This window comes from Scyliorhinus torazame, chromosome 14, assembly GCF_047496885.1.
Source record: "Scyliorhinus torazame isolate Kashiwa2021f chromosome 14, sScyTor2.1, whole genome shotgun sequence".
Taxonomy (NCBI): domain Eukaryota; kingdom Metazoa; phylum Chordata; class Chondrichthyes; order Carcharhiniformes; family Scyliorhinidae; genus Scyliorhinus; species Scyliorhinus torazame.
This window is the reverse complement of record NC_092720.1, coordinates 132135996-132154617: the sequence shown is the minus strand read 5'-3', so window position 1 is coordinate 132154617 and position 18622 is coordinate 132135996. Positions and strand designations below refer to the sequence as shown.

The 18622-nt window shown below is 51.0% G+C and overlaps 1 protein-coding gene across 2 annotated transcripts in view; it reads right to left on the bottom strand.

Moving 5' to 3' along the window:
- The window catches only part of ankmy1 (ankyrin repeat and MYND domain containing 1), a 285915-nt gene that overhangs the window by 109469 nt on the left and 157824 nt on the right, over positions 1 to 18622 (bottom strand). For both annotated transcript variants that reach the window (XM_072474912.1, XM_072474913.1), the window contains one exon: positions 10747 to 10907. In XM_072474912.1, coding sequence (XP_072331013.1) covers positions 10747 to 10907 — 161 coding nt within the window. The remainder of the gene's footprint in view (positions 1 to 10746; positions 10908 to 18622) is intronic.

Here is an 18622-nt window from a genome sequence, read left to right as displayed (position 1 = left end):
TCCAATTCTCCAACTGTCCCATCAGAGTCCATCCCTCCAGTACTCCGATGCTCCCATCAGAGTCCATCCCTCCACCTCCAACTGCCCCATCAGTGTCCATCGCTCCACCTCCAACACTCCCATCATAGTTCATCCCTCCAATTCTCCAACTGTCCCATCAGAGTCCATCCCTCCAGTACTCCAACGTTCCCATCAGAGTCCATCCCACATGTACGCCAACTGCCACATCAGAGCCGATCCGTCCATTACTCCAACTTTCCCATCAGAGTCCATCCCTCCAACTCCAACACTCCCAACAGAGTCCATTCCTCCACCTCAAACACTCCCATCAGAGTCCATCCCTCCAATACTCCAACTGTCCCATCAGAGTCCATTCCTCCACCTCCAACACTCCCATCAGAGTCCATCCCTCCAATACTCCAACACTCCCATCAGAGTCCATCCCTCCAATTCTCCAACGGTCCCATCAGAGTCCATCCCTCCAATTCTCCAACGCTCCCATCAGAGTCCATCACTCCAATTCTCCAACTGTCCCATCAGAGTCGATCCCTCCAGCTCCAACTGTCCCATCAGAGTCCATCCCTCCAACTCCAACACTCCCACCAGAGTCCATCCCTCCAATTCTCCAACTATCCCATCAGAGTCCATCACACCATTTTTCCAACCGTCCCATCAGAGTCCATCCCTCCAATACTCCAACTGTCCCATCAGAGTCCATCCCTCCAATTCTCCAACACTCCCATCAGAGTCCATCCCTCCAATTCTCCAACGCTCCCATCAGAGTCCATCCCTCCAACTCCAACACTCCCATCAGTGTCCATCCCTCCAATTCTCCAACGGTCCCATCAGAGTCCATCCCTTCAATTCTCCAACGGTCCCATCAGAGTCCATCCCTCCAATTCTCCTACGCTCCCATCAGAGTCCATCACTCCAATTCTCCAACTGTCCCATCAGCGTTGATCCCTCCAGCTCCAACTGTCCCATCAGAGTCCATCCCTCCAACTCCAACACTCCCATCAGAGTCCATCCCTCCACCTCCAACACTCCCATCAGAGTCCATCCCTCCAGTACTCCAACCCTCCCATCAGAGTCCATCCCTCCACTGCTCCAACTGTCCCGTCAGAGTCAATCCCTTTACCTCCAACACTCCCATCAGTGTCCATCCCTCCAACTCCAACACTCCCATCAGTGTCCATCCGTCCAATACTCCAACTGTCCCATCAGAGTACATCCATCCAGTACTCCAACACTCCCATCAGAGACCATCCCTCCAACTCCAACACTCCCATCAGAGTCCATCCCTCCACTGCTCCAACACTCCCATCAGAGTCCATCCCTCCAATTCTCCAACTGTCCCATCAGAGTCCATCCCTCCAATTCTCCAACGCTCCCATCAGAGTCCATCCCTTCAATCCGTCCAGTACTCCAACTGTCCCATCAGAGTCCATCCCTCCATCTCCAACACTCCCATCAGAGTCCATCCCTCCAGTACTCCAACTGTCCCATCAGAGTCCATCCCTCCATCTCCAACACTCCCATCAGAGTCCATCCCTCCAACTCCAACACTCCCATCAGAGTCCATCCCTCCAGTACTCCAACTGTCCCATCAGTGTCCATCCCTCCAATTCTCCAATGCTCCCATCAGAACCCATCCCTCCAATACTCCAACTATCCCATTAGAGTCCATCCCTCCAGTACTCCAACTGTCCCATCAGAGTCCATCCCTCCTACTCCAACTATCCCATTAGAGTCCATCCCTCCAGTACTCCAACTGTCCCATCAGAGTCCATCCCTCCAACTCCAACACTCCCATCAGAGTCCATCCCTCCAGTACTCCAACTGTCCCATCAGAGTCCATCCCTCCTACTCCAACTATCCCATTAAAGTCCAATGCTCCAGTACTCCAACTGTCCCATCAGAGTCCATCCCTCCAACTCCAACACTCCCATTAGAGTCCATCCCTCCAGTACTCCAACTGTCCCATCAGAGTCCATCCCTCCTACTCCAACTATCCCATTAGAGTCCATCCCTCCAGTACTCCAACTGTCCCATCAGAGTCCATGCCTCCAACTCCAACACTCCCATCAGAGTCCATCCCTCCAGTACTCCAACTGTCCCATCAGAGTCCATCCCTCCTACTCCAACTATCCCATTAAAGTCCAATGCTCCAGTACTCCAACTGTCCCATCAGAGTCCATCCCTCCAACTCCAACACTCCCATCAGAGTTCGTCCCTCCAGTACTCCAACTATCCCATCAGAGTGCATCCCTCCCGTCCTCCAACTATCCCATCAGAGTCCATCTCTGCTTTTGAAGCCCCTCCATCCAAGGCCCTAACCTTCCAATTGGACTCGATCATGTATTTGGTAGGCTAACATTCCCTCCTCGCATGTAAAATTTTGCTCTTTTAATACTCCAACTCTCTCATTAAGTGCCATGCTCATCAGTTCTACATCATCCGTCAAAGCCTTTGTCAATAATAAAATCAAACCAGGAAATGCCGGAAAAACTCAGGTCCGACAGTGTCTATGGAGAGAGACACATAGTTAACGGGTGCTATCCACCGGCCGAGTTGCCCTCTCCCTTGAGCCGGTGAATGCCGGGAGAGCGGTCTTGCAGGCTTTCCAGACATTTTCATGCCACATGGTATTCACCCAAGTCCCGCGAGGCGTTGGAGTCAGAATCTCACCCACAAGGGGCGGGACTAAACGGCACACGCTGAACTTACCCAGCATTCACCGGCCTCCTGAGATTCTCAGGCCTCCCCAATGAGGCCGCAGCCAGGTGCCAAGCTGGCATGTTCTTTGCACGCGCTCTACCGGGCCGGGGTTGCCCGCCGTGGGTGTTGGCGTGGGAGGGGAGTGGGAGGGGTGTTGGGGGGGGGGGGGGGGCGGGGGGGTGCCGGGGGACCCTCCCATGTTGCCTTTGGGCTGTGGGGGGAGGTAGGGGATTGTTTTGGGGGGCCTCGGAGATCAGGATGCCATTTAAAAATGCAGTCCCAACCTCTCTTTACAATGTGGAGTTCTGTCGAGCGGAGCTCCCCATTCTAACAAAACAGGGCTATGTGTGGCCTTGTGTTGCGCGGTCCCTGTTTAGGCCCTAATTCAAAGCGAGTCGCATTGAATCGCCATGTGTTTCTCAGCTCTGCCAGTGAACACCAAAAAAGCAAATCAATCGTTTTGGATGGAATTGAGGTTGAAGGCCTAGCCTTGTAATTTTGAAAATCTGCAGCCATCACCGAATGGTGACCAAAAGTGACCAAATAGTCTTTGGGACATCGAATGATAGACTTTGTGAGAGATTGTTGTGGGGAGACAACCTCACATTAGAAAATGACATCAAGATCTGCCAGGCAAGTGAGTTGGCTGCACAGCAGATCTGTATGCTCCGTGTAGAAAATGTTGGCGCCAATCTCAGAGAAGACGCTAGCGCCATAAGCACCATGACGTTGCCGAAAAAGAAACGTGGTCTCAGTGCGGGTGGCCATTTTGGGCAACAGACCGGATCCGCCATTTTGTGCCAGCAAAGTGGCAATAGACATTTGCCACAATGATGTCCTGCACTTAAAAACGTTTGTCACAAGTGTGGCAGAATGGGTCATTATGCTAGGCAATTCAACTTGCGTCCCGACAGTTGTCCGGACAGAAGCGAGGAGTGTGATAAGGATAAATGTATCGACGACCGGACTGATGTGAGCATGATCTCAGAAAGGGACGCAAATAGTTCAACCAGCCAAGGGAAAGAATGCTTTCTCCAAATTTGCAGCCACAGTGAGCCGAATGCGGGGACCATTGGAGACAGATGGACATCCCGCTCATGGTTAATGGCATGCCAATCAACTGTAAGCTTGATACGGGTGCAAGGGCCAACCTGATCCCATTGTTAGCGGTGGGATGACTGAAAGTCAAGCCAAAAATTATCTCAAGAACGGTGCTCCTGAAGGATTACAGCAGGCATTAGATCACAACCTTAGGGGCATGTGAGCTCGAAGGCACCGTCAAGGAGAGAACGTGCAGAATGATATTCTCCATAGTGGAGACAGAGCACGAATCGCTCATTGGAGTGGAGGCGTGTGAAGAGCTTTGGTTCGCCAAAAGGGTGTACACTGCAGAAAACATGGCACCCCACCGATATATATCCACTGAATCGATCATGAAGAACTATCTGTAGGTGTTTCAAGGATTTGGCACCCTGTCCTTTACATATTTCATTCAGCTGAAAGAGAATGCGAAGCCGGTCATGCACGCATTCACATGTGTGCCCGCTCTACTGAAATGGCTGGAGCGACGTGTTTCAGCAAGGCAGTCGCATCGCAAGGCTTCTGGTAGCTTAAGCTCGACAATACGAGCACAAAGTTGTGCACCTTCAACACACCCTTTGAGCGCTACTGCTTCCTGCGAATGCATTCGGAATAATTTCGCCATCTGAAATTTTTCATCGTGTCATGGAGCATGTAGTGGAAGGATTATCAGGTGTCCATGTCTATGTCGATGATATTGTAATCTGGGGGTCCACACGTGAGGGGCATGATGAAAGGATTCTTTGAGTTCTACACAGGGTCAGCAAGAATGGTCTCGCGCTCAATCAGACAAAATTCCAAATCGGAGTTGATACCATTACCTTTTTAGGGAATAGGCGCTCGGCAAAAGGTACTGAAAAGATTAAAGCCATTCTAACGATGCCATGGCCCACAGCCAAAAAGGCGTTTTGTGCATACTTGAGATGATCATCTTTGTGAGCAAGTTTATTCCTAACTTGGCCTCCAAAACGTCCCAGCTACGGGACTTGATAAAACAGGACATTGTCTTTCAGTTGTCTCCCAAACGCGAGCAGGAGTGGCAAGCGCTGCGCATCTCGCTGACGACAGCACCAGTCCTTGCCTTCTTTGACCCGCCAAAGAAGACGAAGATTTCCACTGATGCGTCCCAGGATGGTCTTGGAGTGGTATTTCTGCAGCAGGGTGCAGGTGACAGCTGGCTGCCGGAGGCATACACGCGAGAGCTTTGACCGAAACAGAGCGCAGGTATGCGCAGATTGAAAAGGAATGCCTTGGGCTCGTCATGGGTCGAGAAAAATGTAAGGGCTGCCTATGTTTCTGGTGGAGACGGACCTTTTTGGGGATCCTTGGGTTCTTCTGACCAACCCCCCCCTCCCCCCCGCCCTTCTCCCCCATATACACAAACGCCGCAATCATTTTGTCAACCGAGTTAAAGAAGGCCTTGGGATATGGATTTGAACAGGACGAGGAACCTGGGCAGCACGTTCATTTTAATCGTCTGCACCCTCCTCACTAGGGAGAGCGGGAATATGTCCCATGTGCTTTTTTTACTTCCTCTGTCAGACTGGTCAGGTTCCCATTAATGGAATTTGCTTTGGGCTTGTTTGAATGGTAATCCACCCAGTTCTGCCCCATCCCCCTTTCGGGTTCACATGGATGACTTCACACTTGTTCAGACTGAGTTTGTAGCCCGAGACGGCTCCAATATTTCTCAGGAGCTTCATGTGCTGCTCTGTGGGTTTGTGGGTTGTAGAGGAGCAGGCCATCTGCATAGAAAGAGGCTCTGTGCTCTCAGTCGCCTCCGGATTCTCTGCCAGTTTTTCGGCGCTCTGAGGGCGATCACCAACTGCTCGATTTCCAGGGCGAATAGGAAAGGGGACAGCGGGCACCCCTGCCTTGTGCCTCTGTGCAGCTGGAGGTATTCAGAGCTGGTGGTGTTGGTCTATGTGCTCGCCATGGGGGTGTCATGCAGGAGTTTCACCAATGAGGTGAACCCTGCTCCTAGCCCAAACCTCAATGAGGTACTTTCACTCGACTCTGTCAAAGGTCTTTTCTGCATCCAGGGAGATGATCACATCTGGTTTCCTCCCCAGATTGGGTAATTATCACGTTTAGCAGTCACCTGATGCTCACTGTTAGCTGCCTGCCTTTAACAAAGCCGCTCTGTTCTTCTGCAACCACCTCTGGTATTCAGTTATCCAGTTGCCTTGCCAGGTGTTTTGCAAGTATTTTCGCGTCGACATTGAGCAGGGAAATGGGTCTGTCGGATCCGCATTCGATTGGGTCTTTGTCTTACTTGGGTATCAGCGACATACTGGCTTGTGCCAGCGTTGGAGGAAAGGTGCCCCTTGCTGGCAAGTCCGCAAACATCTCCCGCAGCTGCGGGGTCGCTGCCATTTGGTCCCAACGCCTTCCCCGCCTGCATGGAGCTGATACTCTCCATGACTTCTCCCGGTTCTAGTGAGACTTCCAGCCCCCTCCTTCGATCATCCTCACGACTGGCATGCTAATAAGATGTTTTAAATGAAGTCAAAGGATGTGATGTAACAACTGCGTTGCCGCAGGATCTGGGCACGCCGGTTAAATAGCGGGAAAGGCCAAAATCGAGATTCGTGCCAGGCCCAAATCAGTTTGCTATCTAATAGGCCCATTTCAGATAGCAAATTTTGGATTAGGCCCAAATATGGTGAGCATATCATTAACCCTGATTTGCATTAAATTCCATCTCATTAGCGAGATTGAAGTCAAATGCAATGGCCTCGAGGGAATTAACAGGCTCTTCAGCGAGAAATCACATGGGCGTCCTTTAGTATTCATTTTAAAAAACATGAAGCTGGCGCAATGGGTACTGAGGGGATCTGAGGAGGTGAGTAACCATTTCCATTTTTGGAATGGGGGGTGGGGTGAGGGACCCCTTGGGGGAATTGGGCTGGTTGGGGGCTTAAGCGGTCCGGGTCAGGGGGGTGACCCTGGGCCAGGTTGGGGGTGGGAGTGGTGAATGGCTTTTCAGCTGTGAGGCCTTCAAGCCACCTTTAAATATTGTGGATACCCATAACAGGGGCAACTACAGCTCCTGCCTGTCTGTCCTGCCAAACACTTCCAGGACAGAGCCCTGTTCTTGGTTATATGTTGACCGGTCACTTTAATTCCCTTTGACTGTAGCTTCACAGCTGAAGGCTATTGCTGATGAGGAATTGGCCTTGTTCATTGTGAGAGCACTTCAAGTAGCTTCTCGTGGATTACACGTGCCATGTCTCAGCTGATATTATTGCATTGCATTTCAATCAAACCTTGAAGCCTGAACAGTTTGTCTTAACTCTAGAACCATAGAGGCATCAGCCAATAATCAAACAGTCGTGGCCACAGTAAGCATATGGATCATGGGAGGGCACCTGAGCATGGTCTTCCTAATGTTCTTGGCAGGGCTCTAGGATCTAGGGGCTCCTGCTGTGGCTGGAGGTGCGTGTGCAGAGCGGGGTTCTCCAGCACAACTGGTTCGGTGGATGGCACTCTGAGAGAAGGCGGGACATGTAAGGGTGGGGAGGCTTGGGGGATTGAGGGTCCTGGGGTGAAAGCCCAAACTGATTGTCAGTCTCTCTCCCCTTCTCCAGATCCTTACAGATATAACATTATGGCTGGTGTTGTCGGTCCCGCAGAGGCCGCCTTCACGGTGCTGGTGGTAGACCAGGCGGCCAAACGCCGGAGAAGGCAGCAGGGTCGGCGCTGGCCGAAGGCGACACACCATATGCAGAGGGCCGCCACACCCCCTGAAGGCCCAACCGTCCATTAGGCTGAGGCGGAACCAAGAGGGGGGCGCCAGTGAAGGCCAAAGGTGTACAGGCGTCATTGGTTTATCGAGGATATGTCAGACAACGCGTGCCTCAGGAGACTGTGTCTCAACTAGGAGACAGTGCGACACGTCCTCGCAGACTTGACACCCCGTGAAGGAGGAGGATACCCTCCCCTGGTGGCCGTGCAGATCAACACAGCCCTGAACTTCTGTGCAACCGGATTATTCCAGGGCTCGAGCGGGGACTTGAAGCATTTCCCAAGCTACAGCCCAGAACTGCACCTGTGAGGTCACGGATGCCCTGTACACCCGCCCATCTGGCTTTATCACCTTTGAGTTGGTCCAGGGCTGCCAAGGTGCCCGGGCTGCAGGATTCTCCACCATTGCCGGGATGCCCCAGGTCATGGGGTAATTGATGGCATGCATGTCACCTTGCACGTACGGGGCATTAGGGAGAACCCTTCATTAACAGGAAGAGGATCCATTCCCTGAATGTTCAACTCGTGTGCGACCACCGCCTCTGGATCATGTACATGTGTGCATGCTTCCCGGGGAGCGACCATGACAGCTACATCTTGGGACACTTGGAGATTCCGGCGTCTTTGAGGACCACCCCAGGATGACGGGTTGGCTCTTGGGGATAAGGGATACCCACTGAGGTCCTAGCTTTTGACGCCTGTGTGGAGGCCAGAGGCCAAGGCGGAGACCTGATATAACAAGACCCATGATTAATAAGGGGATCAGGCGTTATGGGGAGAAGGCAGGAGGATGGGGATGAGAAACATATCAGCCATGAATGAATGGCGGAGTAGACTCGATGGGCTGAATGGCCTAATTCTACTCCTATCTCTTATGGTCTTATGTTGCTACCCGTGCTGTCATTGAGCGGTGCATCAGACTGCTCAAAATGCTGTTCCGATGCCTGGACCGCTCAGGTGGTGCGCCGCAGTACACCCCCCCAGAGGGTCTCCCGCATTGTGGTGGTATAGGAATTTGAGGGGTGGCTGGCGGAACTGATGCCAGGAGAGAGGTGGTAATTTGCCCTTCCAGCTCGGTGGAGGTCGCTGGTCCTCCTGGTCATGCTGCCCACACTGACAGCAGCTGCCACTGCCTCCCAGGCGATACTGGTGACCTTGCTGCTGGTCCTCTGTCTGCCTCGGATGAACAGGATGTCTCGTCTTGCATCCATAGCGTTGAGACGCCTGACCAGCCTGGCGTCCCCAATGCGAAGAATGGGTCTGCGTGGTGCCATGCTTGTGTGTTGACTGGGAGTAAGCGGCGAGACGCTGAGACGTGAGTCTGGCGAATTAGACGGCGAGACAGCCAGTAACGGCGAGAAGCTCGTGGGGGCTCATTTCCGGCACAAAGCGCTGTTAAATATGAGCCGCGATCTTGGGTATGCGGCCACCGAGAAACACCCTGCCAATCGTAGAGATTTTTCCATTAAATTTCACCCGATGTTCTTTATAAAAGTAGCCAGGCAGGGTACGTTTGCATTGGCCTTCAGGAATGTCTGCAAGTTAAATTGTTCACGTCATTCAAGAGAGCACTCAATTGACTATTGAGAAGACAGCTTCACTCTGCAACCTCATCGAAACACTCTGTCACAAGAGATCAAAGGCAGCATTGTCCGTCCAAAGTGGAATTACTACCTTCCTGAACAGGTTTATCCCTCTGCCAGACAAGGAGAGAGGGAAAGAGGAATGCACCTCTCTCTTTCAATTAATAGGATTTGAAGAACAATTTAGCCAGTTGGGAGTTGAAAGAGGCAGGAATGGGCAGTTTTGAATTGAACGTTTGGTGACAGGCCGGCCATGTAGCAATTGTCTTGAGGCTTTGCAATAATCCAATGCAGCAGATGATGGCAAATGACCTGCTGCATTATACATCTCCAAGTCTGGAATGCCTGCAGTGCCAATGACAGCTTTGCATTAGAAGATGGGAAATGTTTTGTCTGTGTGTGGTTATGCTTTAAATACGTGAGCACTGAACTAAGTTAATGGGATCAGAGAGAAAATTGTGGGGGTTGAAATAAGGGCGGGGGTTGAAATAAGCCCAGCTGCCACTGCCAGCGAGGACAGAGAAATTTGGCTCGCTGTACGCTGGTGGCGGGATTCTCTACTCCTGTCGCTTGTCCATAAGACCATAAGACATAGGAGCAGAATTAGGCCACTCGGCCCATCGCGTCTGCTCCGCCATTCAATCATGGCTGATATTTTCTCATCCCCATTCGCCTGCCTTTTCCCCATAACCGCTGATCCCCTTATGGGAATTCCCATGGAAGATACCCCACGCTGTCGGGAAGCCCGCGGGTGGGGGTGGGCTGCCGGTGGGACCAGAGGATCTTGCCGCCAGCGAAGAGCTGGAGAATTCCGCCCACTGTATATCTACATGTAAAGTCATCCATACATTTAGACAATGTGCACGTCAAAATCTTGAACATTCTAATCTTTTATTATAGGTTATCGGCAATGCACTGGGGTCAATCTGTTTCTGGAGTACTGATTGCATCTTACAAGAGCTAGGGACCAACTCATTGAAGTCATGGTCAATGCAGCCTCCTACACTTGTTTGAGGGATTGGAGAGGAATTTTACACCCCTAAATTTAATAGCATACATGCTCTCAGTCCTAATAATAATAATAATAATCTTTATTAGTGTCACAAGTAGCCTTACATTAACACTGCAATGAAGTTACTGTGAAAAGCCCCTGGTCGCCACATTCCAGCGCCTGTTTGGATACACGGAGGGAGAATTCAGAATGTCCAATTCATCTAACAAGCACATCTTTCGGGACTTGTGGAAGGAAACCGGAGCACCCGGAGGAAATCCACGCAGTCACAGGGAGAATGTGCAGACTCCGCACAGACAGTGACCCAAGCCGGGAATCGAACCCGGGTCCCTGGTGCTGTGAAGCTACAGTGCTAACCACTGTGCTACCGTTCCTATAGGCTTTCAGCAATGATCAATCATTCCTCCATAATGCCAGCCATGCTCTCTGGTCTCTCTCCAGTATATATGGTTTGACCGATGCTTTTTCTAAAGTTTCCGAACTACAAAGGACATGTTTTACCTTGGTGATCAGGTTTTGCTGCTTAAGTACAGTCTAGTTACTGGGTTCACATTGCTGATCTGGGAGGGTTGTCAAAACGACGATGCAACAAAAACATGCCCTTACCTTTTGTCAAATAGCATTCATCCTTGTGGAATTCATTCCATGCTGCCACCTTGCAAGCCTTGCTACAGTAGTACACCTCCTTACACCGGCTGCACAGGATCAGCCGAACGCCCACCGAGCGACCACAATAATAACAGAACTTGAACTTGAACAGCTGTCTCCTGCGAAGCCGGGCGGAAGAACAGAAACCTGATTAGTCCCGGTAGAGGGTGTGCAATCAAGAGTTGCCAGTAGGGCCAGATTCTTCCCCCGGTGAGGTGTGTCAGGGAAGGACCTGTGCCTTTATTCCTGGGGGAGTGCCTGTAGACAGGTATCTCTGCCAGCATGAGGGTGGTCCAGCTCCACCAGATGCATACCATGACATCGGGCAGAGCACGAAGCAGCATTCAGAGTCCAAAGAAGCGGACTGAAGATGTAGGACGCCCTAGACCAAGGGTAGGAGGGGCACAAGAGAATCATTGAATCCCTACAGTGCAGAAGGGAGCCATTCAGCTCATCAAGTCTGACCGATCCTCTGAAAGAGCCCCCTACCTCGGCCCACTCCCCCGCCCTATCCCCCTAACCCCACCTAACCTGTAGATCTTTGAGAATAATACTCACTGAAAGCCCTCTCCCTACAGAAGGTGTATTGGCAGGCTTTTGCCAGCTGCCTTGTGATATACTGCATGTCCTGTCCTGGGGGTTGGTGGTATTTCAGGTGTGAGGCCGGTAAACCGGCCACTTTCTTCGGCCCACACTCTGCAATGGTTGAAATGTGACGGCGCTAGTAAAAGTCATATACTCGGGGGAAGATCCAAACTTACATGACAAGGATATTGGACCTGTGAGAGTGTTCCACTCTCGAAGATAACCCTTGTCAGTAATACCAATCTATGATAATGAAAACAGGAAATATTGGATAAACTCTGTTTTCTCCACAGATACTGCCAGGCCCGCTGAGTTTATCCGGCATTTTCTGTTCTTATTTCAGATTTCTAGCATCTGCAGCATTTTGTTTTTATGGCCAATCTATGAGTTCCTTTGGTACCTTGCCCATGTTGCCATTCTTCCTGTGAAACATTTACCTGTGTATAAGCGTCGACAGACTGCTTAGTAACATGAGCCTCCAAAGTCAATCCCGATTCTATTCATACCTGCACTCTTAAGCGTGGACTTTCCCATTGGGGAGCAAAGAGGTGATTTTCCCCCATTCCCATGCTTAGCTCAATGTTTATTTTAGCATCTATACTGTCACTCTGAAATCTCTAATTTAACAGGTTCCAGAGATCAAACTTAACACCTTCTCGATATCAATGGCTCAATGGCCTAATTTCACACAGGCCTAATTCTACTCCCACCCTTTCCTCAGATTGAGAGACATGATGAGCAGCTTTGCTCAATGGACACCTAACAATTGGGATTGAACGCAATAATAGCCTAACCTTGTTGCACTTTGAGATCCTTGCAATTAACTTGCAGAGATCACTGGGACCCTGGGTAAGGAACCTGGCAGTGGTTGAGGAGGGGCACCGCTTACAATTAAGACAACACTTCTAGGGACCCCCATCCAATTATTTTTTAATTTTAAGTTTCGTTTTCCAATTAAGGGGCAATTGTGTGTGGCCAATCCACTTACCCTGCACGTCTTTGAGTTGTGACGGTGAGCAAACTCCACACGGACAGTGACCCGGGGCCGGGATCGAAGGGAGCTACCATTTCGAGTCTGGATGACTCTTTGTCAAAGCTGGCTTTAGGTGGTGGTCAGGTGTACAGATCAGGCAGTTTGAGGTCATTAAAAGAGATGATCGAAAATCTGTTGAAGCATTTAAGCATGTCGGAATTTAAATGGTGCAATCCAGGCAACACGAAGAGCAGTGTAAGTGTCCAGCTGAAAACTATATGGCTGGTTATAGATTAGGTCAAAGCTTCCAAAGATGATTTACGAACTCGCAACAACTTCCATAGCTTTAAAAGATATCAATTTAAGGGATCATATGGAAAGAGGTGGGGACGGTTATTGAAGGGGGGAAACAATCTCAGTGGCAGGGTGATCATGAACATATTCCAAAGACGAGTGTGAGTGTGAGAGATAACATAGAACAGTGATTAATTCAGGGCACACATTTTGCAGATATGAAGGAAACCATGAGAGAGTTTAAGCCCTGGACGATGTGAGAGCCGGCGGTGAGGAAAGCCCCAAGTTGGACGCCCCCATCAAACAGAGAGGATAGATGGACAGAAGCTTCTCTCGCCGAGATCAATAAGCTGAGAGTTGAGGGAGAAACAAGAGTCAAGCAGTGAAATGGAGGATTCATGTGTGTTACAGGCTGTGCTACGAGACCAGAAAGAGCTGGAGAGGTTTTGAATGCCTGCTATTTACAATAAAATAGGATTTCTCAGCAATGGCAATGAATTTACAAAAGATACGAGCAGCAATGAGGCTGTTTCCGGGAAATGTTCAGATCAATCAGGATACCAAGTGCCTTAAGCAGAATCTATTCCTCGTATTGTTGGCCATGGTTGCTAGCTAGTCTCCAAGTGAACGTTCTGTCTTGATCTTGTATTCAACAAAATACTTTGAGTACATCACCACTGTTTTTTTTTAACCTTAACCTTTCAACAGCTCCACCAGTTTCAAGTGTTCAGCTTACATCTCATTCCTTTGATGTCAGCCTTACTTAAGTTTACATTTTTGGTTTGTGTGGGCGGTACACAGGGTTTAGTGTGCGCCTGCCCCCAAGATGATATGTTTACAATGGAACATTCAAAACCAAGTCACTCTCTGTTTCAGATCATCCCAGGCTTTACCCAGACAGGCTCTGTAAGGGATGCTAAGTCATTCATGGAATCAGGAGAGCCAGGTCTAGTGGGGTACCAGATAACCTTGCCGAACGTTGGCCGAATGGTCAAAGCGATCTTGACAGGAAATGCACCAGGAGATTTACTGGTGCTCTGTTAAAACTGCTCCTCTGCTCACCCTCGAGTGCCCTTGGTTCCAACAACCTGCACCTAAACGCTCTGATTTTAGACATGTGAGGTTGGGCAGGTGTGCACTCCATTTTGTGATGGTCGGGGGTGGGGGGAGTTGGTGGAAGTAGGGTGGCGAATGGACGTGTAAAGTAAAGCAGGACTCTAATTAGTGAAAAGGCTGTAGCACAACCATGGCTAAAAAGGAATCAAGAAAACCAGAAAGAATGAGGACTTCAGAGAGTGAGGAACCAATTAATTTTTAAAGAAACGTTGAAAGGTTCTGTGAATTACTGCAGCCTTTCAGAGAAGGTTCACAGGGCTAATTCCAGGCATGAAGGGTCATCTTTTGAGGAAAGACTGAACAGGTTGGGCCTACACTCATTAGAGTTCAGAAGAATGAGAGGTGGATCTGATTGAAAAATATAAGATTCTCTGGGGACTTGACAGGGAAGATGCTGAGCAGTTGTTTCTTCGTGTTGAGGAATCCAGAACTGGAGGGGGAGGGGGGCACGGTTTTAAAATAAGGGGTCTCCGATTTAAGATGGAGATGAGGGGTAATAATTTCTCTCAGAGGCTTGTCAAGCTTTGGAAGTCTCTTCATCAGAGAGTGGTGGGGGCTGGGTGATTGAATAAATTTCAGGTTGAGTTGGGCAGATCTATACATCTATAAGGGATTGGGGGCAGGCAGGAAAGTGGAGTTGCCATATTCAGATGGATCTTAGTGACTGGCGGAGGCTCAAGGGGCCAAATGGCCTCAAGCTGCTCTTGTTTCTTATTTCCCGGAAGACTTCACGCCTCATGTGATCCACCCAAGTCCCGCGAGATGTCCGAGTCAGAAACACGGCCATAAGGGGCGGGACCAAACGGTGCTCGCCGAAGCCGGTTTTAAACCGACTTGGACGATCTCACCCGGGAACCACCGTACTCCCCAGCTAAGCCACAGCCGGGCGCGGTTCAGCACTGATCCACACAAACGTGGACCAGGCGGACCGGCACCAAGGGAGGTCTCCAGGCCATCGACGACCCCTGGGTGGTCAGGATCAGTGCAGAGTGACTTCCTGGTCCTTCCCCTGGAATGCGGGCACATTGGCACTGCCTGTTGGCACCTTACACTGTCAAGCTGGCAGGAGCACTGCCTGGGTGTCAGGGCAGCAGTGCAAGGGCGCCCAGGTGCAGGGGTGGCACTGCCAATGTTCAGGGCCCTGGGGAGGGCCATGCCATTGAAATGAGGTCGGAGTGGGGTGTTTGAAGGGTGAGGGTGTGCAGGGCAGGTAAGTAGGGGCCTCTCGGGGGTTGGGGGTTGATGGTGGGGGTCCTCAAAGGGGAGGGGCCTGTACATGGGCATGGGGGCCCTGAAGGGGGGATCCCCCAGGGACTCCATAGCAGAGTGACCTCACTTAGCGGGGTGTGGAGTAATGCCCACGTGTATGGGGGGGCGACATTGCCTAGGGGAGGGGGGTGGGGGTGAGGTGTCAAATTGGCGGTCCGATCTCTCAGTTCAGCTTCCCAGTGCTAAAAATTTTTTAAGTGTGGGCTAAACCGGTGAGAAACGCCCCAGGGCCCAAAGAATTGACGAAGGGCGCAATCTTCCAAAAGGGAACAAAGTTCCCAAGTGAGCGTGTTTAGCCGTGTGTTTCCTGGTACTCGCAGGGTTCGCAGTGGTCTCCAGCTGTTAATGCTGAAACACATGGCTATTCAACGTGACTCGCTTTGAATAAGGGGCCTAAACAGGAAATGCACAGCCGAGATCGCACATAGCCTCGTTTTTTACAACAGGGAGCTCCAATTTGCACCAAAATGCCAGCTTGGCACCTTGCAGTGCCAATCTGGCACAATGGCAGTACCCCTGCCAGCAGGCTGTGCCACCTGTGCACCTTAGCAGTGCCAGGCTGGCACCCAGGTGGCACTGCCAGGGTGCCAGGCTGACACTGCCAGCCTGGCACCAAAGGGCATGTACCAGGGGCCTCCGAACCTCTTGGAGACCCCCACAAGTGGCGTTCCTACTGGTTCCCCATTTGTGGGGACCAGTATCAAATGGCCCTCGCCTGAGGTCTCCGAGACGATCCCAGAATCTCAGGTACCTCAGGAATCTGGACATTAGAGTGAAGTTTACTGCCTCGCTCTAATATGCAGATTTGCCAAAAACTGATTCCGCCCATTATGGGTGGGATTTCCCCTTGCAACGTTTCATGAAGCTCACGAGGCGTTGCGAGCCGTGTAGATGGCGGGATGGGGTCTCCCGGCTTTCACTGGCCACGATGCACCGCAGCGAGCTGCTTTTCGGACACAAAGTGTTCGTGAATAGCGGTGGGGAACTAGCCTGCAGAGCCGGCGGGAAACTCACTGAGAAACCTGCCCCAAATGGACTGAGAAATTGTTTGGGGAATCATTCCCTAAGTGAAGCCAAGGAGAGAGACGCGAAGAGTACAATATATTTTACAATGGGAGTTTGATTACTGTCATTGGAGATCAGTATGGGAAAAACAGACTACCTCATTTGGTGAGCATTTTGCCAAAATGTCTGCATAATGGAGTCAGAGGTTGGCGTAAAGTATAGTAATCACTTGGTGCAAATGGGCAAGGAAAAAAAGGATATTGATTTATTTTCCCTTATTGTCAGTTGAGACACAAGTGATTGGAGATCAGGACTTTATATTTCAAGGGGAGAAAACGTAACTGCCTTGGCTCGTCATAAATGACGAATCTCCTTTTTGATCTCCTTATGTACCCATCCCCCCCCACCCTCAGACTGCCCTCCAGCTCTGCCGATCCCTGCATTGTCAGTGAATCCCTCTCCCACTCACTGAGCATTGTCAGTGAATCCCGTTCTCTTTTTTTTTAAATCGCATGTTTTGCTGATTTTGTGCCATAAATAGTTGGGTTTCTTTCATGTCTGCCTCAGAGACACCAGCGGGCCCTTGTCCATGATCATACACAGCCTGTGTCCCGCTTCTCCCCCCACCTCCCCAGGGTCTCCAGTGGCCTACAGTTGTCCCTCATTGATCATCCTCCTGAGCCAAAGTGGCTCACTCAGCAGCAGACTGTGACATTTGCAAAGTAAAAATGAATGGATCTGCTGTTCAGCTCTCGGTGAAAGCTGCAAATTGGTGCGGTACACAACCTGAATGTTTTAACCCGATACACATATTCAGCAACACGTTGAAATTAACCGATTCAATTTTTTCTGATCAGTTAGTTGACTTCCTGCCACTTAAACAGATATGAGCAATTTGTGAAGCTCGCTTTGTGTGTGCTTTTGTGTCAATGCGGAACCTTCTGGTCCACTGCATCTGCTGCACCAAGGCGGGAGGTAGCTTAATTGTAAAGACAATAGGTTGTGAGAAATAAAATAGATACCGCTGTTAGGACGCCTGATCATGCTCGAACACTAAACCCTCATGATCCACTGCATATTTTTCAAGCTGCAGTTAACTCTAGAATTTGCTGAACAGAGGGACTTGCAAATTTGAACTTCCCCAGAGATGTGCCTCGCATTTGGTATAAGGTTCCGACACCTCCCCTCAACCCCCCGCCGCCCCTCCCCTCCCCTCCCCCAGTGTGTCCTCTTCTCCTCTCACTCACTCCGTCCCTCCTCGCTCACTCACTTTGTCCCTCCCTGCTCACTGTCCCTCTCCACTCACTCAGTTCCTCTCCTCTCACTCTCTCCCTCTGCTCACTCACTCTGTCCCTCTCCACTCACTCTGTCCCTCTCCTCTCACTCACTCTGTCCCTCTCCTCTCACTCTCTCCCTCTGCTCACTCACTCTGTCCCTCTCCACTCACTCTGTCCCTCTCCTCTCACTCACTCTGTCCCTCTCCTCTTAGTCACTCACTCTGCCCCTTACCGCTCACTCACTGTCCCTCTCCTCTCACTCACTCTGTCCCTCTCTCACTCACTCACTCTGTCCCTCTCTTCTCACTCACTCTGTCCCTCTCTTCTCACTCACTCTGTCCCTCTCCTCTCACTCACTCTGTCCTTCTCTCACTCTGTCCCGCTCTCACTCACTCACTCTGTCCCTCTCTCACTCACACTGTCCCTCTCTTCTCACTCACTCTGTCCCTCTCACTCACTCTGTCCCGCTCTCACTCACTCACTCTGTCCCTCTCTCACTCACACTGTCCCTCTCTTCTCACTCACTCTGTCCCTCTCACTCACTCTGTCTCTCTCCGCTCACTCTCTCTGTCCCTCTCCGCTCACTCACTCTGTCCCTCTCCGCTCACTCACTCTGTCCCTCACTCACTCACTCTGTCCCTCACTCACTCACTCACTCTGTCCCTCTCTTCTCACTCACTCTGTCCCTCTCTTCTCACTCACTCTGTCCCTCTCCGCTCACTCACTCTGTCCCTCTCCGCTCACTCACTCTGTCCCTCTCCGCTCACTCACTCTGTCCCTCTCTCACTCACTCTGTCCCTCTCCGCTCACTCACTCTGTCCCTCTCTTCTTACTCACTCTGTCCCTCTCCGCTCACTCTGTCCCTCTCCGCTCACTCACTCTGTCCCTCTCTTCTCACTCACTCTTTCCCTCTCCGCTCACTCACTCTGTCCCTCTCCTCTCACTCACTCTGTCCTTCTTCGCTCACTCACTCTGTCTCTCTCCTCTCACTCACTCTGTCCCTCTCCGCTCACTCACTCTGTCCCTCTCCGCTCACTCACTCTGTCCCTCTCCGCTCACTCACTCTGTCCCTCTCCGCTCACTCACTCTGTCCCTCTCCTCTCACTCACTCTGTCCCTCTCCTCACGCTCACTCTGTCACTCTCCGCTCACTCACTCTGTCCCTCTCCGCTCACTCACTCTGTCTCTCTCCTCTCACTCACTCTGTCCCTCTCGTCTCACTCACTCTGTCCCTCTCCTCTCACTAACTCTGTCCCTCTCCGTTCACTCACTCTGTCCCTCTCTCACTCTGTCTCTCTCCGCTCACTCACTCTGTC